The sequence below is a fragment of the Crocodylus siamensis genome, chromosome 14 (assembly GCF_052110815.1).
Source record: "Crocodylus siamensis isolate JL-2025a chromosome 14, ASM5211081v1, whole genome shotgun sequence".
NCBI lineage: Eukaryota > Metazoa > Chordata > Crocodylia > Crocodylidae > Crocodylus > Crocodylus siamensis.
In genome coordinates this window covers 8,829,708-8,854,012 of record NC_143408.1, presented here as the reverse complement: position 1 = coordinate 8,854,012, position 24,305 = coordinate 8,829,708, and the positions used below count along the sequence as shown (strand labels likewise).

The 24,305-nt window shown below is 45.3% G+C and overlaps 1 protein-coding gene across 3 annotated transcripts in view; it reads left to right on the top strand.

Annotated features, from left to right (window-relative positions):
* Window positions 1-24,305, top strand: part of PIP5K1C (phosphatidylinositol-4-phosphate 5-kinase type 1 gamma) — a 69,126-nt gene that overhangs the window by 19,429 nt on the left and 25,392 nt on the right. For all 3 annotated transcript variants that reach the window (XM_090028078.1, XM_090028077.1, XM_090028080.1), the window contains exons 2-6: window positions 16,702-16,733; window positions 18,897-18,989; window positions 19,360-19,490; window positions 19,937-20,054; window positions 23,448-23,600. In XM_090028078.1, coding sequence (XP_089884204.1) covers window positions 16,702-16,733; window positions 18,897-18,989; window positions 19,360-19,490; window positions 19,937-20,054; window positions 23,448-23,600 — 527 coding nt within the window. The remainder of the gene's footprint in view (window positions 1-16,701; window positions 16,734-18,896; window positions 18,990-19,359; window positions 19,491-19,936; window positions 20,055-23,447; window positions 23,601-24,305) is intronic.

The window sequence follows — 24,305 nt, the reverse complement described above, 5'->3', positions numbered from 1 at the left end:
TCAGGAATGGAATTGGGAAGACTCTTTTGCTTTTTACCTTGGTTTATATAGGCAGTGTATCCGAAGGGAAACCAGCACGGGTTACATCCAGTTTTGAGGGGGAAAAAAAAAAGAAAAAAAACCCAACCAGATTTGATTTGAAGATCTGGACTCCCTAAATCTGCAAAAGGCTCTCTAGCTTTGGGAGAAATTCTCTTGATATCTCTCTGCCTTGGTTTCCCTGTTGGTAAAACGGGTGTAAAGTGTTTTTTTTACAAGGTCTCTAGGCTTAATATTTGTACAGTGGTGTGGGATCTGAGATGAAAAAGAGGATATGAACGGACAAAATGGTTCCTCAGAAACCATCAACTAAAACATTGCAACAAAAATGATTCTTTTGAAGTTTGAGAACACTGTTAGCCTTGAGGTTTGACTCCTTAAAACTCTCCTCCCTTGTTGTCAGTCCTACCCCTCTCTGTGTTGCAATATTGTATAAAAAGAAAAATGTGAAACCAACTGATAATCAACAGGAACCAGATAGCTAAAACTGACCAGCATGAAAAGCAAAATGTAACCCACAAGAAAAACAGCAAATAAATGGTTTTGTACTGTAGGTCCCTTTCAGTGAATCCTAAGCTTCAGTTTTTCTGTAACGATGCGATGTGGAAAGCCATTGATTTGTTGGAGAACGTGTCTGAGCCCTTTGTGAAAGAAGAATAACAGATATCTGAATAGAAAGTGCTCGCATAAAGGAGCTTTTCTGAATATTTTGTAGGCAGGGCTCGTGGCCTGGAGGTGCTGCTTTGTTACTGATCCAGCTCTCAAACACATTTTTTGATTTCTCCATCTCAGCTGGTCAAGTCATCAGCCCTATGGTAGAGAGGCTTCTTTGAACAGTCTGCAATCAAGTGTAGCTCTGACGTGTTCGTGTATCACGGTATTGGCAGTGGGCCGTCTCTCTGCCATCTAATGCTTGTCACACTTGCTTGATTGCCTTCTCCACTTGTAGATCTGGTATTATTTAAAAAAAAATCTCAATTTTTAAGTTACTTTCAGATCACAACTGTATCACTATTTGCCATAATGCACGGATGCTTCCATTGGACATAAAAGGAGTTTCTCTTTTAATGTCCACTGATTTTTGGCAGCTCACCTAATTATTTAATCTAAGCTTGTTCTGCTCTGGGCTCTTTTGTTTAAATGAGTCAGGTGCCTCATTGCATGGTGGTCTGGTTTTGCAGTAAAATATCTCCAGTTGCTGAGGAGTGAGAGTATGTAATGGAAGTCTGTGGCATGATGGGCAGCTCTTCAGTCTCAGTTTCTGAGTGCTCCTTGTGGCTGGTATTTGCAGCTCTCAAGGCTGCTACCTTTTGGTGTTGTAAGACTGCGGGATTGTCTTCTTTTGAGAACAGAACAGATCAGGTCAGGTCAGGCCAGAAGAGTAAGATCTGAGTTGGGAGCAGCATGGGACTTGCTGAGCTGGGGGAGGAAGATGGGAATAGCTGGCAGATCTTGGAAGTTGGGTGCCCCAAACATTAGGGATGCACTCAACTTAGAGGGGGCATATATAGGGCATCTGGGGTGGAGTCAGAGGAGTGAGTCTGGAATCTAGACTCTGGATGCTAATTTGTGCTTTATGGGTGAGCAATGTGGTTGTGGTCTAGCATTTGTCTTTAGGAAATTCAGGCTGCATCTTGGCTAGAGTTTACACCACCCTTACCAGAATCTTAGGGGGGAAGGGTAATGGAGTAGGGACAATATTAAAACATTGACAAGCCTCATCTAGACATGACTTTGTCATTGGGGTGCTAAGACATCCTGAAGGAGACTTTGGTGATGTTACATGTTATACCTAGACCACACACAACCTGTGGCATGTCAAGTAGTGTTAATGTTTGGATGTGCTGTGAGCAGTTGCATGTGAAGGGTTAATACTGGTTCTGGTCTGCACAGCTCTGACTTTCCAGGACAGGGCTGGTGAGCAAGGGCATGGGCAGGAGCCAGGCCACCTGGGCTCTATCCCTGCTCTGATAGGGGTGGGAGGAGCAGTGCATCCTGGGATGCTGAAGGACTGCGACTTGCTTGGTTTATCTCCATGGAGCAGACTGAAGTTACCCTAACATGAGCTAGGTAACACAGCCCAGAGTTAACCCTTGCCCAAAGTGATGTAAATTTGAGATGTTCAGAGGGCGTTTAGCACAAGTTAACAAGCTTTAACATGCAGACACTTATGTTTTAAGTGCCTGTAGTTGGTCTAAGTGTAACCTGTAAATTCACCCTTATCTGCTAGGGTAGGCTTTGCCAGGTACATCTGAAAGCTTGCATGAGCTTTGAGCTTGATGAGTTTCTGGTTACAGCTAATGCCAAAAAAACCCTGGTCTGTCTAGAAATGGGTACAAACATTTTCCTCGTCTGTATTTGAATCTCTTTTGCCCCATACCTGGTTTCTGTATTGCACGTTTTTAGAGGGGCATAACATCATCAGCTTGAAAAATCATATTTGTCTGAATTTTGCGTGGGACGTATTTTTTTAAAGATTGAATCAGGAACTAGTGCTCTCAAAACAAGTCAGTTTCAAAACCTCCACTTGAGGATGTTCATTTCAAAATGAGAATTTAAAAAGATAGGAGTTACTGCCTGTTCCTCTCTTCCTCTGACCCAACCTGTTTTGGTTGTGTGTGTTCAAACCTTGTCAACAGTGCCTATGGCAACTGCAAAGTGCTTCACATAAGAGTTTACTCACCCTGATGTGAGCAGCCTTGCAAAAGGGCTTTGTGTCCAGTGACGCATGTTGTTACACGACCCCATTCACAAATCCCTTCTTAGTCTTCACTCTTTGAACACCCCAGGAAAATCTCCCTGTCAGGCAACATTAGCAAGGGCAGAATGAAATCTTAAAGGATTTAGTCAAGCAGCTTTTCTACAGAGCAAATCAGGAAATCCCCCCACTCCTTAAGAAAAATCCAGGTATATCTTTGGGGTGATCCATGAGACACAGCCTTGGTGTTTAGACAGTTGCTTCTACAATGGGTAGAAGATTGTATACTTTTGGGGTTTGAGCTTATGGGGTGCTGAGTGCAGTGACATCTGAGCTGTATTTGCTTGCACCTGGTGTGAATTTGGCTTTGGTAACTCCAGAATAGCCTGGTATGGTGGTAGGGAATGGATTGGGAAGTCTCAGGGAGATGCATCTTCCTTACTCGCATATTGTTAGTGACTTGTCTTAGTATACGTTTTTAGATGTTGTTACTTTCAATTTCTAACAAGACTTCTGCTTCCCCCTTTTGGAAGCCCAGAATATATTTTATTTCTGCAATGAGGAAATGCCTTTGTAGGGCTGGTATGTTTGGTATACATACAATAGTGTTATAATAGTGCTTGGGTAATGAGCAGTTAGCTTGCTCCCCTTGCTTAGAAGTTATCTCCTATAGCCAAACTATCTAGTGATGGAAATGTGTATTTTCTTTAGGTATTATCTGAGTTATCTTGTCTAGATCCCTCTTGTGCAGTGGGAAAGTCTGACTTTCTTCTGCAGATTCTTTTATGAAGTTGGGAAGATACCATGAACTGCCATTTCCACCCTCTCAATTGCATTTATATTCCCTACCATTTTCTGTTTGTTGTGGAGCTGTCTGACTAGGGCAGATAAGGGTGCTAGACCAGGGGTGGGCAAAATACAGCTCATAGGCTTTGTCTGCCTGACAAGTGATTCTGTCCATCCTGTTGCGAGTCCATTCGCCCCATCCTGCCCAGACTGGTTTCTCTGCACCTGGGTGTGGAGGAGCCACCTGGCACAGAGTACAGCCTGCCTTATCCTCACACATGACTCTTGGGCACACTAGGAGCTGTAGTCCTCAGGGCAGGGATGACAGTGGCAAGGTAGCAGTTCACCTCTGCCCTTGGTTTCTGGCTGCTGCTGCCAGTGTCTCCACTGCTGCTGCCAGGCTCCCTGGCTTATCTGCCCTGCATCCACCGCTGGGGGTGCTGAACAGAGCAGGCATGTGGGTGGGTTTTCCATGAAGATCAGCCCAGGACCCCCACAGACAGAGCGGGCTTGACCAGGAGGGTGGGGAGTAGTTGCTGGGAACAGGATGGGTGGGCAGGACCGGGGCTGGGATTGTGGGGCAATAACAGCACAGGGCCAGGGCCCAGGCCTGGGGCAGATCTGCATCCTGCTCCCCCGGTACCTCTTGGGATGGTGGCTGTGTCCTGGACCTTGACCCTGCACTTTCACTGTCCCACAACCCAGCCCCACCTGTCTGTCCCATTCCTGGATGCTGCTCCCTGCCTGCCTGTGGCCCCATCCCATCTGCTTGGAAGAGTGTGCCCTGCTCTGCCTGCAAGACCCCACTTTATCCAGCACCCCCAGCAGCAGGTGCAGGGCAGGCAGGCCTGGGGCTGGATAGGACCAACTGGCATCTCCCCAACCCCACCACCCTCTGCACCAGATGGTGTAAAAAGCCCTCCCCCCCCCCCGCCCTCAACAGCTCACCAAAACTTCTTAAGTGGCCCTCCTATCCAAATAATTGCCTACCCCTTTACTAGACCTTAATTGAAACCCTTTGGGAGGTTCCTCAGAATACATGTGAAGATAAGGACACCAGCTGGCTTGAAGGAATGAGAAAATGTTGCATAGTGACATTCCCCTCTGTTAAAAGATTTTTTGCCTCAAGTTGACTATATCTTCTCCCTTTACTTGTGTATTTGGCCAGGCAGGAAAGTGGTGCAGCATAGTGGAGACAACCATGGCCTGTCTTTACACACAGGCATTATACACGGGTCACTTTAGAATGGCTAAATCCTGCTTTGGGGCAGAAATCTGCAGTTAGCTCCTAAGCCTGAATGCTGCAGTGAAGTGTGTGGTCTAGGTGCAGAGGGGAGCTGAATTGTAAGGCCTTGCCCTAAATAGTGCCCTGTCAGTCCCATCAGTTCTAGCAAACAAACAGTGTTTTGTGTCCTGCCACCTCCATTTGAGTCAGACTGGTGAAACAGCTGTGTCTAGTAGTCAGCAAGAAAGCTGTAGGCTCTGCCTTGTGATTTGAATTTGGAGTTCTGGTGATGGTTTGATGAGGGTCCTAGGGCCCTGTGGGACACGGGTCAGCAACCTTTTACTACCTATTATTAACTGAATTAACTTGGCTCAGCCCTAAGGTCAGTGTGTCATCATAAACCTTATAACGTTAATGTGGATGCACCCTTACTGGTCATGTCAAAGGAAACTTGGGGCTGCCAGGCTCTGGAATGGGCTCCCAAGTGAGGTGGTACTCTTTCCTACCTTGGGGGTCTTCAAGAGGGGGCTGGACAGATATTTGGCTGGGGTGATATGACCGCGGCACCCATTCCTGCCCGGGGCAGGAGGTCAGACCTGATGATCTGTTTAGGTCCCTTCCAGCCCTAAGCACTATGAAACTGTTTCATAGATATTTCATAGACATTAGGGCTGGAAGGGACCTTGGAAGATCATCAAGTCCAGCCCCCCGCCCAAAGGGCAGGAAGTCAGCTGAGGTCATAGGATCCCAGCAAGATAAGCATCCAATTTGCTCTTGAAGGCGTTCCATGTAGGTGCTTGAACCACCCCCGATGGCAGGCTGTTCCAGACCTCGGGGGCTCGGACAGTAAAGAAATTCTTCCTTATGTCCAGCCTGAAACTGTCTTGTAGTAGTTTATGACCGTTCGACCTCGTCATCCCTTGGGGTGCTCTGGTGAACAAACGTTCCCCCAGATCCTGGTGGTCACCCCTGATAAACTTACAGGTGGCCATCAGATCACCCCTGAGCCTGCGCCTTTCCAGGCTAAAGAGCCCCATGGCTCTCAGCCTGTTGTCTTATGGTCTGTTTTCCTGACCTCTGATCATGCACGTGGCTCTCCTCTGGACTCTCTCAAGCTTCTCCACATCCTTTTGAAATTGTGGAGCCCAAAACTAGACGCAGTACTCCAGCTGCGGCCTCACCAAGGCCCAGTACAAGGGGAGAATGACTTCCGGGGATTTGCTTGAGAAGCATCTATGGATGCAAGCCAGCATTTTGGTTGCTTTACTAGCCGCAGCATCGCATTGCAGGCTCATGTTCATCGTGTGGTCAATGATGACCCCTAAGTCTCTTTCTTCCGTAGTGCTAGCCAGCGTAGCACTGCCGAGCCTATAAGGATGCTGCAGGTTTTTCTTCCCAAGGTGGAGAACCTTGCATTTTTTTGTGTTAAACACCATCAGGTTCTCGTCTGCCCATTTGCTGAGCCTGTCCAGGTCAGCATGGATCACCCACCTGTCTTCTGGCGTGGATGCTTTGCCCCAAAGTTTGGTGTCATTGGTGAACTTGGCCAGTCCTCTTCTGACTCCAGTGTCCACATCATTAATGGAGATGTTGAACAATATGGGTCCAAGGACAGAGCCTTGGGGGACCCCACTGGTTATGCATTCTTTGTTGCCGTGACAAAGTATGGATGAAACAGCAGGTTGTCTCGCCTGCTTTTCACGTGTCTGCACAGCAACACAGCTTGACAGAACCATTTTACTGAGCGTGCTTGACAGATCTGGTAGTCCAAGTGCATTTTGAGATTTGCTGTTGAGCCCAGGATGTCCTGCATTTTTTGTTCAGAACACAGTTTTTAGTCAGTTTTCAAATATCTAAGGTGACAGTGAGCACAAGAGGACCAAAGAATAAAATCAGCCAGTCTAGCTGTAGTCCAAGCTGAGCCAGCAGCTGCAGTGAAACTGCTACCAGGGCCAGATGGCAGGAAAGCAGGTCTGCGCACCAAGAGCAGGTAGAGGCAATCTTAGACACAACTGGCATGACAGGAAGAGACGCTGGCTAGTGGGAGGTATGGAGCCAAAGCAGGGTGCCTCTTCCCTAGTGGGACAACTGCCTGTGCTGGCGTTCAGTGGATCCCCAGGGCATGTGTGCAGGGTGAACAGAGCAGAGCTGCCTAGGTCCTGACCTGGCCCCACAGGGAAGGGAGAGGCTTTTGTCTCAGATGCCAAGACAAGCTTATCCCACCCCTGGCACCTGCCCTGCCTGGTGCTCTGTTTCAGGATCCACCCGAGAACAGGCTAAACTTCACTTGATTACTGCTGCCTCCTTTGACCTAGGGGCAACTCCTAGCACGTCCTATGGGACTTGGGGGACCCATTGGAGTTGACAGCATCCCCCAGCCCCTCATCTCTCTCCTCCCTGGAAGGCTGTGTCCTACTCTGGGTCCAGCCCAGGCCTACAGTCACCTCTCCCCCATCTGCAAAATAGAGATAACACTTTGTCAGTGCACCAATTTGAGAAAATATGCTTTGCTCACCTTTGAAGTGGTCCTATGCCTGCCCAGCTAGGAGGGGAAAGCAAAGTTTGCCTTTAATGATGGAGAACTTGTAAATCAAAGTTACCATGCACATCCCCCTAGATTGCATAATTCCACAGCTGAATGTGGAGCAGCGCCTTGTGCATAATGCCGTCTGCTGCTCTTGATTAGACTTTTGTTGTCGTTTTTTCATAAGACCTGTCACAGTTTGTGCTAAGCTCTTTAAAATCATCCTTCCCCTCCAGGCAGCTGATTTAAGACAATAAAACAAATCAGCTCTTTTAATTTCATTTCACTGGCCTTGTCCTGCTCATTCCAAGCTGTAATTGGGCTTCCCTGCTGCAAGCGCTTTTCTGGTTAGTTGTCAAGGAAACGCTGAGCCCGGGCATACTCCGCTAGAGCAATCTGTCCTGTGTAAGGAGGACGGGACTGCTGTGAGCCCACAAGGGAAAGAGCACACCTGTGGTGAGAGGTGGCCGGGGCTTGGAGTGAAACCTGCTCATCCCAATCCTGAATCCCGTTTGTCAGGCCTTGTGGGATAAACAGATTATTCCCAAACTAGCAAGAGTTTCTGCCCAAGAACTCAAAACTAGGCTAGTAGATGCCATTATAGTGCAGAAGCATCCCATTTGTTGCGGCTAATTCCACTAAAGCTTTCCTTTGACAGGGCATTTTGTTCTATGGCTTAAGTTATGCAGCACGACACAGTAATGAGCCATTCTCCTCCTTTGACATTGTGTTGTAGCTGCTGCAAGAAATGATTGCAGAGCACTAGTCCCAGGGGAGCCACCCCACCTTTGGTCTAGTTTTACCCAGCCCAAGTCTTATGGGAGATGCTATGGGGGCATTACAGCTGTAGATTGTTCCAGGGAAAGGTGTTCACAAGAGTGTTGTAGGGCTCTTGCAGATATACCACCTTCTGATCATAAGAGTCTTTGCAGGAGTGATATAGAAACCGGGGCAGCTGCAGCCCATTCAGCAATTGTAATGTAGTATTTATATTAAAGTAGCACTGAAAGACCCCAATCTAGATCAGAGTACTTTTTCCCAGGGGCTTTCCCAGTTTTATGTTTGTACAAGACACTTCTTCCTCCCCGCCCCCCCCCCCCCCCCCAAAAAAAAACAAAAACCAAAAAAATATATTTTTTATTATCTAAATAATACCAGGGGTGTAGGAAAGGCATACTACATACAGTCAGGGCATAAAATGGAGATTGGCGAATGTCATCTTAGTTGCTCAGGTAGGGGGGGTGATGGTTCATTCATGCTGTGAGCAGCAGTGTAGATGGTATTTAGAAGTGGGATGGGATGATAGGGAAAAAAAGAATGTGCAGGGGCCAGCGCTGAAGCTCAATGGAGTGGGGTGGAATAATGTTTGGGCATTTCTCTTCTATGGGATGATCACTTAAGTCTCCTGTCTGAACTGACAAAGGCAGTGTGATGCCACCAGTGGTGACCAGGGGATTTTGAAGGTGCATTGTGCCTGCTGTTCCTGCTAGTGGCTCTGGAAGGATGGATGTGATTTAATTCCACACTCTTTAAGGGCAGCTTTCAGTTGCAAGCTCTCTGAACCAGGGCTCGAGGAGGGGAGGCGTCTGTCATCCTTGCCTGTGATGCTCTAGATGTAGAAGGCCTTGCCTAAAGAAAGCTATACCTCTAGGTGCAGAGGATACACTTAGGATAACTTCAGGTGTGTAATAGGGACTTGGTTAAACCAGCCCAACTTCTATGTAAACCAGTCCAAAGTAAGTCACTGACTGATTCTTTTCAGCACTGAAACTGTGTGTTTTGCTTCTTAGAGGCTGCTCTCTCTATATGTGTTCTTCCCCGTAATGAATGCAGTTTTGCTCAAGTTGCCCTAATTCACAAATTCTATATGTTCACAAATGGCAGAAACAACTACATTTCCTTCACTCTGAATAGTTAGCTAGAGCCTCTGCTTGCAGGATTGTGCTGCTTAAACGACACACTGCTCTGATTCTTTTTATAATATTGGGTTACAGGGCATGTATCAGCTGAATTAAGCTGTGTTTTAAGGGAAGGTTTTCTGTTTAATAAACTAAAGTAGGTCACTAGATCTGTGGACAGGCCAGCTTGTTAAATAGCTTCCCCTTCCCAGTGAGGTTACTCTGGGATCTAGGTTTGGATTTCTCTTGATCTTGCTTTTATCCCTAATTACTGCCTTCAGATTATCTGATCTCCTGCTGCCTGGTAGGAACCAAGACTGCACATTTGGGGCGAAGATAAAGGTTCTTTAAGAGAGGCTTCTTCAGTTCATTTTCCCTTTTGACCTGTTGGAGATGCTGCCAGTGGTTTCTCAGCCTTGTTTTTTTTCTGCTTCAGAGCTTATTTTCAGCATGAGATGCACTTTCTGGCAACTTTTCTGATTTGCTTTTTGCTTTTATTTCTTTTTATGATTGCCACTTATGGAAAATAACAGCAGTCCTTCTTGATAGATGTTTCATTTCCAGTTCCCCTCTTTGTATTCCTTTTATAACGTGTCTGGAGTATATGTTGTCTTTGCCTTTTTATAGCTCATGCCAAGCCACTTTCTTCTTTCTTCAAGTGCTTTGTAACATAATGTATTGAACAAAAAAAGACTGCAGCTAGAACTGACTGATCTAACACTGCATTTTAGCTTCCTGGTTGCTCTTTTCATTTTGCCCTATTGTCTAGACAGGTTAGACCATGCACATAATCCATTCAGATACTTCGTATCTTTCTATTGCAGTTCATATTCATTCTGCCCTGATTAAAAGAGCATGAAAACTAGTATGTACAAGCCTCCTTGAGTATCCTTGTGTATGTATTGGGTATTGGCATCATTGTGGTATAATTTACTACCTTCTAGCTGATTACAATGGGTCGGCAGTCAAGAAGTGTCAGGCTTCTAAATGTCAGTGTTACTCATAATAAAAAAATACCAGCACAATTCTTCCAGATACTGTTTTTCAAAGTTTAGCTGTGCTGACTGCAGTTGCTAATGCTCAAATTGCCAGTCAGAGTAGAATAGTAAAAGGTCAAACTGTTTGTCTGTTGCCCCCTCCCTCTTTTTTATAGCATCAATACACCTTCCAGCTAACATGGTGAGTGTGTTTATTATTCAGATGCATCTAGTTACAATCAAATTCATGTTTGTCAGTAAATACACAAGTGATACTTTAATAAAATGTATGAATTATGCATCCGGTGCTCTGAATTTACCAGCTACAGAATTTTGTTCTTGTCAGGTTCCCCCAAACATAACAGTAACAATGATATATTTGTAGCAAAGATGTCTTCTTTGCAGGATATCTGAAATAGGGTCTGATAAATTTTCTGAAGAAGTGTATCCTTTGGCTAAAAATCTCATGACTGCTCCATAGTGTCGGGAGGGCTTGGTTACTCTTTGTTTCTCTGCCACTGAGAGATCTCTATATGGAAAAATGTCTTCTCTCTCTCTCCTTTGAGCCTAAATAAACAACAAACTTGGTTTAAAAATTTTAATATTGTCATAGATCTTGGCAAATGGAGGGGAGGCGTCCTTTTGCTTTTGAGACCCTTTGGCTCGGAAGTGGAGTACTGGTGACTGATAAGCACATGTCGGTGTCTGTTCCCCGCTCTGCAGTCATGCCAGGTATTATGATCTGAGGCCTCGCCGCTGTTTCCAACTGTGCCCTGATCTGCTTGGTGACTTCAGACAAGTCATTTAATTCCTTATTCTCCCCTTTTTTTTTTCCAAATGCAAAAAAGGGCTTTCCTCTAAAAGAGCATTTTAGTGATGTATGGATGGTCTATGGCTTACATGTTAGCCAAAAGCTAAGCTTACTTTTAGACTCCTGCACATTCAGATAGTATAAGCAAATTGCCTTGGGATGTCTCTTCTCTGGTTCGGGTCAGCTGCCTTCCTTCTCCTCTTGTATGTGTTGTGGAGTTGTGATCGCAACTGATATCCTGACTCCTCCCCTAGCACTGTATGTGTCAGCACAAGAGGGTGTGCAAGAGTAGGCTGCATCGAAACTGTATTCTTCCCCCCTCATCTGAAACAACCGAAAGTTTCCAAACAGTCACTCTGAGCTCCACACCTGGCATGGAAAATTTCAACCCACAAGCGTACTTGGGTCAAGTTTGTTTTTTCTATGAGCAATGACAACATGCTTATACTAATGGCAAATTTTAGCCTGTCTTAAATATGCTTCTGTTGGCTCCTCATGTAAATTCCTAATAGGGTTGTGTTTGACTTTTTATAGGCATGTGATGTTTCACCAAAATAGCAACTATTTGTAACTATGTGTAAATATCTGTTCACTAGCCATGTGTTTTTATTGCAAGTAGTAACTAGGATGGGATTGCCCAGCAGGTAAAATGAGTCATCCCTTAGTGAGGAGACTGCACATGTTAAACTGGCTATTCTTGTTAGCACAGTGCAAATGTCTCTAACTCTGCTAGTGCTCATGTGCCATCCAGATCACTAGATCTTTTGAATCTACTGTTGAAGTGGCAGAGCTTTAAGAATTTACATTTTGAAATGTCCACTCCTTTTCAGTCAAGATCAGGGTGTGGCTGTTTTACATTGACTTGGATCAAGCACTGATTTGTACAGCCAGCACTACCAATTCTGTTCCCTGCCTCCTACAAGCACCTGTTCTGCTGCTGATTATTCATAGATTCGAAGACATAGAGCTGGAAGGGACCTCACGAGGTCATCGGGTCCAGCCCCCTGCCCAAAGGGCAGGAAGTCGGCTGGAGTCAGATCACCCCAACAAGATGAACATCCAGGTGTTTCTTGAACATATCCAGAGTAGCTGCTTGCACCTCTTCTGGGGAAAGTTTATTCCAGACTCTGTAGACTCAGATAGTGAAGAAGTTAGTTTTTCCTTGGGTCCAGTGCAGAACAGGCTTCCAGCAGTTTCTGACCGTTAGACTTTGTCTTCCCTTAGGGTGCCCTGGTGAACAGACGTTCTCCCAGTTCATGATCCACACCCCTTATGTACTTATAGGTTGCCACCAAGTCCCCCCCATAGCCTTCGCTTCTCCCATGCCTCTCAGCCTCTCATAAAGCCTGCTCTCTTGACCTCTGATCATGCATGTGGCTCTCCTTTAGACTCTCTCAAGCTTCTCCACATCCTTTTTAAAGCATGGAGCCCAGAACTGGATGCAGTCCTCCTGCTGCAGCCTCACCAAGGCTGAGTAAAGCAGGAGGATAACTCCTTGGGTCTTGCTTGAGATGCAGTGTTGGATGCAAGCCACAGTTTGCTTTGCCAGCTACGGCATTGCATTGGTGGCTCATGTTCATCTTGTGATCAATCATGACACCCCCCCCCCCCAGTCTCTTTTGGTCTTGGTGCTAGCAAGTGTAGCACTGCTGAGCCTGTAAGTATGATGTGGGTTTTTTCCCCTGAGGTGGAGCACCTTGCATTTCTCCACGTTGAATGCCATCAGGTTTTGATCCGCCCACCTTGTGAGCCTATTTAGGTGCCAGTTGTTTATAGCAGTGATCTCAGACTGTGTTAGGGAGCAAAACTGAACTGCATGAATAATCTTATTGGTATGTTGGGATTGCTGAGGATGCTGGGTGGGATACTGATTATGAACCCATCCCACGGTTGCTACCATCGTCTTCTGCATTGCTCTTCTAACATGCTCACTATTAGGATGCTTTTGCAACAAGTTGCCACGATGTGCTGAACTCCTCAGTCTGGTCTTGGAACCAATATTTAATTTTCAGTAAATATGTGAGGGACTTAAATCACACAATTGTACAAGGATCAGTATTAAAAAAATCTTACCACTTGACCCCTTACAGGACCAACTTAATTGCTATTCCTTTTCATACTAACATCTCATCACAATTAAAGTAGGTCAGGAATCATACTTGCAAAGTTGAAAATAGGCTTCATTTAAAGCGGGCTGAAGGAGCATAAAATAGGGCAAATAAGTAGCAATAGGACAACTCCAGCTGCATCAAGCAAGGTAAAAATGTTTCATTTACCTTGTTCTGCAATGTGGGGAAGTGTTTGAGAGTAGGGCCCCAACTCGTGCATAAAACCAAATGGCTCTTGTGGCGGCACTACCCCTAAAGCTGTAGTTAAATCAGTTTTCAGAAGGCCATCTGTCAGCTTGTTTAAGAGATAAGCACAACCTAATGCTTCACACTGAGTAGCCAGTGGAATATTTTCAGTTCCTGCGCACACAAGTCTGTGTTTATAAAGCTGATTTTTTGAGGGTGATGCTCCTTGTTCATCTGAATTTTAACTTGTTCCAAAGAATTGCAGCTAATTGTCTCGAGTGGCTGATTTGATCATCTCTCTGTCTGCTGACCCAGACAGTTGGTGAGGCTGTACTTGGTACATGTATAACATTGGACACTAAAGTGCTGGGAATTAAAGCTTCTTGTGATAATTAGCTCCAAATTAAAGATAATCTCTCTCTGGAATTCTGACAGTGTGGAGGAAGGAGATTAGTGCAACTCCCCTGGATTACAAGGCAGTGGGAAAATGGCCTTTGCCTCCAGCTTCTTACATTTGGCACAGTAAATTAGCCTTCGGCTCAGCTGCAGCAGCTCTGTTATTTTCTGCACTCCCATTGATTGTAACAAAGCTCTGCTGGTGTCACTGGGAGGAGATTCTGGCCTGTTAGACCAAAAAGAATGGTTTGGGTTGAGTGGCTGGCAATATTGAAAACCTGTTTGGGTCCCAAAGAATTTACTGTCTAAATTAGGGGCATCAAACATATGTCCCATAGTCTGGATGTGGCATGTGGAGCTGTACGTTTCAGCCTGTGGGTTGCTGGACTGACTCCATGCACCAACCACCTCTAGCCCTGCATGCTGCATGCAGTGTGTGGGCTGGACTGGCAGGCAGCCATGTGCCTTACATGTAGCACAGGAATTTGGTCCGAGGCATGTGCTGTAGCCAGTGCCCCCGTGGCCCAGCCCTGTGCACTGGCTCTTCGTGTTCTGGATTGGGTCATGCCAGAGCCAGCGTGCAAAGCCAGTCTGGTGTCATGTGCAGCATGCACACCATGCTGGTTTCTTGTGCTGCATGCAGTATGCATGGCCAGTCCAGGCCCCCGTGCTGCATGCAGAGGTCTGGGGCACAGGCTGCTTGCAGTGCCTTGGACCAACACCCTCCTGCATTATTGGGTCTAACCCACAGGCAGTATATGCCCTGTGCTGGCTCCACGTGCTGTGTGCACAGCAAGCCCCAGAGCCAACATATGCTGCTGCATGCAGTGTGTGCACCAGACCCAGCACTGTGAGCACTGCACGGGGGTTGATTGTGGTCCAGCCTGCAGGCCGACCCAAGAGGCGCTTGATGCCCCTGATATAAACGGGCAGCACAGGCACACAGGAAATGATGTTGTTTCCTGTGAAAACATTCGCACTATTAATATTTTCTAGGAAGGAGACAAAGAGAATCTTCAAAATGGGAATGAGCAGTGTAGTTAATAAGAAGTATAATGTTAGGATGATGAGGCAGGAGGTAGGGCAGAATGGCACGTTAGACTAACTGCCTAGTATTTATGGAGGCATAAGCTTTCATAAGCAACAGCTCACTTTACCAGATGCTATGAATTCATTAGTAGCATCTGCCAAAGCAAACTTGATTATGCCTTGGCGAATTAGGTAGTCTATAAGGTACTGTTCTGCCGTGCCTTCTGCCCGACTTCAAACTAGCACAGGTAGCTAACTTCCATGGTGCAGTGGAAGAGGTTCTGAGATCAGCTTGTAATTCTTACTGGTGACTTATCTGTTGGACTCAGCTGAGGGACATATTTAACTAAAAAGTTGGCCGTTCCTCCAATACTTGCTTAATTCACTGACGTATGCGAAGTGGAAGGAGCGTGAGGTAGGTTGACTGTTGCACCATGTTGACCACACCGGTCTTATGGAAGCAGTTGGTGGTCTGGTATGGGGGGGCAGTCTCAGCTGTGGAAAAGTGTTTTTGTGTTAAAGTAATCCCTAGTGGAAGCGGGGCAGTGAGATCATCTTGCTTCTGGTCAAAAGCAGCTACCCCCTCAGCCAGCAGGAAGCACTTTTCCTTCCTATTCTGAGATCGGTTTCCTGAAATAGTCGAATCACGTGACTTGGTTGCAAACCTGTGACTTGGTTACACTGTCGTTCTAAACGTACATTTTTTGATGCGCTTGTTTGGAACCAAACCTTACAATGCTGCTGCTCGGTTGCTTTTTAAGCTCTTAAAGTGGTGTGCTTAAGCAGTTGGGGTGCTGCACTTTTTTGGCTTAGTTATGGTTTTCCCTCTTAACTGTTTTTTTGTTCTGTATTTCCATAATGTGTGGGCAGATGGAAAAAGTGTTGAAGTGATGCCTAGCTGCACTGGTCTGCATTGCTCTATGCAACCCTATAAGGATGCTAAAAAAACTGGAGTGGGAAAACGTTCTTTGTTCCCTGTGTCACTGCACTAGCTAGCTCCTCTGACCAAAGGAAAGCTGTAAATTTGGGCCACAAGTGGGGAGAAGTGGCTGCTTGATGATGCCTTTGTTCTCTGCAGAATGAACTTCAGCGGTCTGCTTACGGGTCTCCTGCAAAACGAAATCCTCCATTCATGGGGATTAAGGATTGTTTAATATTCTCCTGATCCTATCATTCTTGTAATTCTAGAAGCATTTTTCAAGGGCCTTGTGAATATCAAACTGGGTAACTGGAGGGCCGTGGTACTAGTTAGGCAGCCTCAACATTAAATCCATTATTTCTATTCTATTTTAAAGGTGACTTTTTCCCATTTAATCAGTTGGTGCTTAAAACAGTCATTACTTACAACCCTCGGAATAGCCCGATGGGGTTGAGATGTGCTGCCAAAAGGCAATTTTTCTGAACAGCTCTCAGTACTTGGATGTGCCCAGAACTAGCTTTATAGAAACCACAATTCAGCACTAGTGTTAGTTGAACTGTTGATATTTAGATATTTGACTCTCTTTTTTTTAAAATGGAAACTTAGTAGAGTGCCTAAAACTGTTCTGTTTCCTTAATGGTTTATATGCCAAGCAGTTAAAGAGGCTTTTCTCATCCTTGTCTAGAAACAGGTCCTAAGTTGCAAAATTTGAAAGCAAATAAGTGGGAGAAAGTGATCTTGTGGTTACAGCATTGGACTGGGACTTGCCCTGTTACTGATTTCTTGTGTAGTCTTTAAGCAGATAGTGTTTCAGCAGAAACTGGGGGGCAAGGTAATACTGTAATCCCACTATAGTAAAATATCACTGACTGTAAGAAGTAAAAAGTGCCCATTGAGCTTCTAAAAGCAGGAATCGTTTGAGTTTGTTTGGTAACTTCAGACCCTGCACAAATGAGTTAGATAAGAATGGAAAAAAAGGGAAAGAAAGATTAATACTTGGTGTTTTTGGTTATCTGCTTGAATGACAATCAGCCATTGTGATGAAAGCATCTGACCAGGAACCTGCACTCATCCTTTTACTGAGATACTTTCCTTCTCTTTTCAGGTCTGGCACCAAAGAAGACAGCTGTTACTGAGGTGAGTCATACACAAATCCTTTATTCATTCTGCAAACAGAGGAGCCAACACAAGTAGCTCTCCTGTGGCGCCCTCAAAATGAAGGAATGTGTCATTTTGGGGAATCATGCTTTTAAAGTAAATCTTGGGGTTAGTGCAAATGTGAAGCAGGAGAATCAGGCACTCTATCTTTATTCAGCACAGCAATGGGGTGGGTAGGTGGTGATAAGGTATCTGAGGAACATCTTTGACCTGAAGCAGTCGCATCTGGTAGGTGCAGGGGTGACTGGAGTTTATTCTTCAGCACACAGGAGGACTGGATTGGCCCCGACTGTCAGCAGTAGGCCCAGCTGTAATGGCAGATTTCATGATGATAATTCATGACTGTTTGGAACTGGACTGAGATGCACCAATTAATTTTAAAAAAGAGCAAGTGTATGCTTGATCTAGAACAAGCTCTTTGCACCGGCTCCAGCTGACTGCGGTTTGTAAATCCTAAGTAATTGGGGATCAGTCCCAGGGATCGGTCCTCTTTCACATCATGTAGGTTACAGTTTGCTGAGTCACTGTTGCCTTTTTGGAGCTGAATTCTTCACAGCTGGCAGCAGGGATTTTTAGTAGGAGGATTCCTATCCAAAAGCTCTTCCCTTAAGTTCATCCCTGATCCACTGTGCAAGCAGATGTTGTTTGGTCCAACTTTGAGCAACGTAACAGGTTTGGTGCTTATTGACGCTGGGCGCCTGAGTCTAGTGGGTTCTGCAGCTCATACTAGGAAGGGCGAAGTAGCATTAACTGCATTCATTTGGAGTACTGAGTCGGAGGTAACTCAAGTTGCAGTGTAGAGCTGTCTGAAAACAAAGTAGGTCTGTTTATAAGGAAATAGACACTCCAGTGGGTCCTGTCCAGGATGGTTTCTATCAGCTTTGCAGTTGAATGGAAGTATCTGCAAGCTCTTGATAGAAGCAGAAATGTGAGGCTTTGCTGCAGTTTTAACAGAATTGAACGGTCCCAGCTATAGGCATTGGTTCTGATAGATTATCAAGTGCTGCAGCATAGCCCAGTGCCAACAGTGTAGTGTTCATCCTTGGCAAACTGCTGTGGGTCTTTGCAGATGGGTTTAGATTAATGTCTAAAAACAGGCCTCTCGATTTATTAAAGGCTTTAACACAAAAGAACGCTTGAGCAGTATTGCTCCCTCAAAACATATGTGGTGGTACACTATGCTGTTGGTCAGTGCTTGTTCTTCTCAATCTATTTGGGTTGTGGGTAGGAAGAAATGCTCCAGAGCTGTTTGTAGACATAGGGCTACAAAGCACACTTCCTAAGACTTGACAATGTACAAGTAGCTTGATATACAATTAATGAACTGTGGCTGACTTGGAAAAGACTGGACAATCTAAATTAGTTGTGGTAGAATAGCTGGAGCAAAGAACAGGGGAGATTATTGCTTCTCACCTTGAGTATTGGCACCTGGACTGCTTTTTCCAGACCTTTGCTAAACTTCTAGAGGAAACTGCTATGGCAGTTCATCTTGTGTGGGCTTGGGCCCTGAATCATTTGTAAACAGCAGCTTGCTTAAATGGATTATCTCGATGTGAACAGCACTGGTGCTTCATTTGCATTGGCTGCTTTTTATTTCTCAGTTGGAGTATAGAGCACGGGCTTAATGCTGTAAAACCGTGGTGGCCTGAGACTTTCCTATTTGAATTGAGTGTCTGCCTGACTTGGTATTTGACCAGCGTACTTGAGCATCTCACCGATTAATGAAATTTGATGCCATCATCCCCATGAGGCAGGGAAATAATGTTCTGTTAACTTTACAAATGGGGGAACTGAGGCGATGAAATAAAATAGGTGAGTCTAATAGCTGGGAAACATAGCTAGCTCTCCTGAATCAACTGTCTTAACTTACATGGCACAATCCTACTGTGGGTGTCACGCACACAAGTGGGTATTGTATTGTACTTCCTGGCTTGAGGGATGTATAATTAACAGATGGTATGAGCTAGCCTTGCTGATGCCAATTACATCTGCGTGCTTTGTAGACTCTTTACACAGTGATGGAGACATCACTACATCATTTATAACCTGACAACCTGGTCTTGCCTGTCCTAGTGTACACCTTCCCTTCAGCTAGGGTGGTTTTTCTCCACTGGTTTAACCATAAAACCTACTCTTTCCTAGGGCCCATCATTATCAGGACAGCCTGGGGCTGGCCAAGGGAAGAAGATAGGTCATCGTGGAGTCGATGCTTCTGGCGAAACCACCTACAAAAAGGTTTGGTTTCTTAACTTTCAGAAAATAGCATCTACAGAAAAGTAATGCGTTGGGAGCAGTGGTGGGAGCCAGGGGCCTAAGAATAGCTTGTACAAACTATAAGACATGGAGATTTCGGGTCTGCTCTTGGCAAAGTAGAGAGATGAGATTTTTGCTCCCAGTGGGTTATATTGTCCTTGTAGCTTATGTACATTGTACAGTCGTCATGCTGCGCGGAAGACTGAGGCAGTCTGTGTAGAAGCCTGTTAAATCTGTTTAGCAGTACCAGAAGCATAGGCATAATTATGAAATTGGAAGGTTACCTATGTAGAAGTCCTGTTGCTATAATCTACAGTGAAATGTGCACTGACTGTTCCTTTCTTTCTTCCAGACTACTTCATCCACTCTGAAAGGGGCCATCCAGCTAGGGATTGGATACACAGTAGGGAACCTGAGCTCCAAGCCTGAAAGAGATGTCCTGATGCAAGATTTTTATGTGGTGGAGAGTATTTTCTTCCCCAGGTAAGACATACAGGAGAGAAACAGAATTCAAGGATGAGTTATTCCCTTCTTTATGCTGTTCTAAAGGAAAATGGACACTTTGAGTATTGAAAATATGCTACTATTTCTTACCAACACATTACTGGAAAATAGTAAACCAGCAGTGCTGTGGTTAGGAGATGGGACATACTGGACTTACTAGCTGTGAAGATTTTTATCAGCTTTGTTTTCCTTGCTATCAGATAATATGTAATTTGTCCTTAGATAGAATACATTTGACACTGAAAGAGATTCATTCCTGGTACACTTCCTGATCGTATTCCCTTGACATCTCCAGCTATTGCATGATTGGACCTGCGACTAGGCAGAGCTTGCAGCCCGCCCCTACCCCAGTCTGCAGGATCTCCTGCTAGTACGGGCACTAATACAATACAGCATACTGCTCACAAAATATCTTTTCCATGCAGCGAAGGAAGTAACCTTACTCCAGCTCATCATTACCCTGACTTCAGGTTCAAAACCTATGCACCTGTGGCTTTTCGGTACTTCCGAGAGCTATTTGGCATTCGTCCAGATGATTATTTGGTATGTATGGGTCTTCTATTTCTTTGCAATTAATACCATATATATGAATTGTCCTGAAGAGTTCCTGCTTTGCCAAAAGCATCAGCAAAATTTAGCATGACAAATGTCATATACTGGCATCTGTGACCAGCCACAGGGATTTCACTGCATATGTGTGAAGTTCAGTTTTCAGCTAGTACACTGAAAAATTATATAAAGCCTTCCTTATGAAGTGCCTTATGAAGGCACCATACCTACAGGTTGGGGAACTCCCCTCTTGTCAGCACTGAGGCAGAAAAGGATCTTGGAGTCGTCATTGACTCCAAGATGAACATGGGCCGGCAGTGTGGGGAGGCAATCAGGAAGGCCAACTGTACCTTGTCATGCAACCACAGATGCATCTCAAGCAGGTCCAAAGAGGTGATCGTCCCCTTCTATGTGGCACTGGTCAGGCCGCAGTTGGAGTAGTTCTGGGCGCCGCACTTCAAGAGGGATGTGGACAGCATGGAGAGGGCCCAGAGGAGGGTCACTCGCAAGATCAGGGGACAGCAGGGCAGGCCCTACGAGGAGAGGCTACAGGACTGAACCTGTTCAGCCTCCACAAGAGAAGGCTGAGGGGGGATCTGGTGGCCTGTTATAAACTACTCGGGGGGGATCAGCAGGCATTGGGAGAGTCCCTGTTCCCCCGAGCGCTGCCAGGAGTGACCAGGAATAACGGTCACAAGCTGGCAGAGGGTAGGTTTAGGCTAGATATCAGGAGGCGCTACTTCGCTGTGAGGGTGGCTAGGATCTGGAACCAGCTTCCAAGCAAAGTGGTGCAGGCTCCTACCCTGGGGGGTTTTAAGAGGAGGTTAGATGAGCACCTTGCTGGGGTTGTTTGACCCCAGTACTCTTTCCTGCCATGGCAGGGGGTCGGACTAGATGATCTACTCAGGTCCCTTCCAACCCTAGAAACTATGAAACTATGAAGTTCTCAAAGTATTGGATAAAATAAATAACTACTGTACTTGTCAGTGGGGAAAATGAGGCAGTATTAAGTTTGGCAGTATCACATGGTAAGTCAGAGGTAGATTGGGGAAGAAAATATTAGCTCCCTTTTCTTTGAGCCTTCCTTGTGGCTGTGTGTGTGTAGTGGAGAGTATCTGTGTGGTTGAATCCTTGGGATAGGCAGAATCTATGGTCTAGTACAGGGGTTAGCAGTGTTTTTTCCAGTGGGGATCCTGGAATTACCCAGTTTAGATCTAAGGTATTGAAGCAGTAGGACCTGGCTGCCTTTGCCTTTTATTCTCTGCCCTGTGGCTCCAGTGCAACAGATAGCACCCCCCATCCTGCTGGAGCTGTGCCACCCATCTGCTGAGAGCTCCCCTTCTGCCAAAGCTTCAAGTGTCTGACTATGACATGGTGCAGGGAGAGTTCCCCACTTTGCCAAAGTCTCAGGCACCTGGCTGCAGCAGAGCCCTCTGCTACTGAAGCCACAGCTGTAGCAGATCCAAAAGCTGCACAGGCCAGATGTGGCCCATGGGCATTAGGTTGCCACAAACCCTAATCTAGCACACCAGACAGATGCCAACTTTAAAAGAAGCTGTGGTGTTTTATTCTATTAAGTCTGAGACCAACTAAAAGAGAATGGATCAAATGTGATCCCTGTCCCCTGGAGTGTCTATCTGCTGTGGCCTCTTCAATAAATGAGGTCTGAGAACCCACTAGCTTCTTGTTTATGAAACCAAAGCTACTCAGCTGAACCTTCTTCTAAAAGGAAGCTGGTAGCCTGTGTGTGGGATAAAGGGAATAATCTGCTGTCAGGCTCTAAACTGCATTTGCTTAAAATGCGATTCCATATGTTTTTATTTGGTGATAACACAAAGCATGCCCTGTTTAAAAGCAAAAAGAATGCATTCTGCAGGATGATCCAGTAAAGACTCGTGGGATCTCTGAGTGAAGATAGGTGTTTTACCTTGTGCATTCTCTCAGGTAATAACATCATTATGCTGAGAGTGCAGAATGCGAGAGCCAGGCTAGAATCTAGCTTGCTGTCCTGATGCTGTTGATATGGCTCCAGAACAAAATAGAATTCAGAAAAATCCCAGCTTGTCCAGTTGCGAGAGCTGACAGAATTGGGAATACTCTAGGGTTACATTTTCCGCTCAGCAAGGCTGTCTGTTGTAAGAGCACAGGGAGCAGGTCCGAGAGACGTGATACTTTCTTATATGTGGATCTAATTTTCTGACTCCAGCTGTGGAGTTGGGCAGTTGGGGCTGAAAATGCTCAAGCAAAAATGAGCCTCTGCTATGGGGCAGCTTGACAATAACAGCTATCCCAGATGGCACAGATGGGGATAATGCTTGCTGATTTGATGATGGAGGTTGAAAATTTGAGTGGGAAGAGAGTCTGCCTAAATTTCAAAGGTCACAGATCTGATTTGCTGCCACTGTGTCCCGTCTTTCTCTTGCCTGCCATAGCAGCAAACATCTTTATCAACTTAATTGTCTCATGCATAATTAAAGTCTTGGATTATTAATCCATGCAGTGCTGAAAGCTGTTTTCAATATGTAATAATGAGTGTTCAATTTATTGCTTTGATTATGTCCTATATGTGTTCTGCATCTGCAGTTCCCTCCCTTACTTTCATATGGCAGATATACATAATGCTGCCCTAACTCTGACACCTGCAGATGTGATGAGATTGTTGTAGCTCTACTGTGCTCCCCCCTTTCCATGCTGCCTCCTCTCTGCTCATCAAGTATATTCTCGTATAGGAATCTGTTGTTCAGATTTATAGTTCCACATATGCTTGCCTGGGTTGTGTCTATGCATTTAGACCCCATGGTTACGTTTAGCTGCTTCTAGCCTCTGCAGGTAGACTCTGCCTATTTGGACATGAATTCTGTCTGCTGCACTGAAGGTGTGAGGTGTGTGACTAAACCACGTTATCTCTAATGTCAGCGCATGTATTACCAAGACTAGAGATCACCATCAAGAACAGCCAGTGCATTTTGTTCCCCTCCTAGCATCGTGACACGTGCTCCCTGAGCAAGCTGTCTTGTCTCTTAGAATCTGATCTCTGCCTGTGCTTATGGTAATGCACGGAAGGAAAGAAAGGCAAACGTGTTGGTCTTGTGCTGCACAAACTAGAAGATGAGATATTATGCTGCCTGAATGTTATTGAGAGCAGGAAGACTCGCTTGACTTGAAACAGTTGGGGCATTCTGGAATATAATGTGTACATCTATTTGTAAGTTGTCTCCTGCCTAGGCTTCTGAATCCTAACCTGCAATGAGCACTAAGTCTAAGTTGCATAATTTCTGTGCCTTCTAGAAGTCCAGGTAGAGGTGTAGGAGTACCTCAGAGAGAATACTCTGGTCCAGCTTATTGCATGGTAAATGAATCCTACTTTATTTTTATTTTTTTTCCTAGTATTCATTATGTAATGAGCCCCTGATTGAGCTATCAAACCCTGGTGCCAGTGGCTCGCTCTTCTATGTCACAAGCGATGATGAGTTCATCATAAAAACTGTGATGCACAAGGAAGCGGAATTCTTGCAGAAGCTTCTTCCTGGTTACTACATGGTGCGTATCTTTTTGTGCAGAGCTTGTTTTGGTTTGCAGGACAAATGCTACAGACTGGAGTACTGTGTGTCATGTGGAGCACTTGGTAACCCAGAAGGTTTTCCCTTTGCCTGCCTGCCCTGTGATACCTGAACAAAAGTATACACGTTAAACCCAGAGACAGCACTTTCCTGGCCTACTGCAGCCATGTGCTGACAAATGCTTTCAGATTTCCCCTGCTTTATGCAGGGCATCACAGGGCAGTAGGTAAACATGCCTTGTGTAAGGGGATCAGAAAGGATGTAATTTGCTTCCACTACTATGTTGCAATCCAACCATTTTTTTTTCCCACAACAGTAATCCTCTTTTTGTGGGTATATTGACTCTGCATCTTTATGCCCCTCACTTGTCTCCTCTTTGGATGTTCTTTGTTCTTCTATGATTCTGTAGCAGCATCAAGGGAGAGGTACTACACTGGTTTTGCTACATCCAGCTGTGTTAATTTTCACTCCACTATCCTGAGTTTCCTTGAATGTGTAGGCTGCTTAGTAGAGCTTTACTTAGCAATAAGGGGCATATTCCTTTGCTGTGGTTTCCAGTCACTTACAGACCGCGATACCAATTTGTCTATTAAAGAGTTTTAACAGTAACATCCAGGAGCTGTAGCTTTGCACCTTTTTCTTAACCTGCATTACTCTCAGGCTCAGTAATGTCGTGGGTTAATGA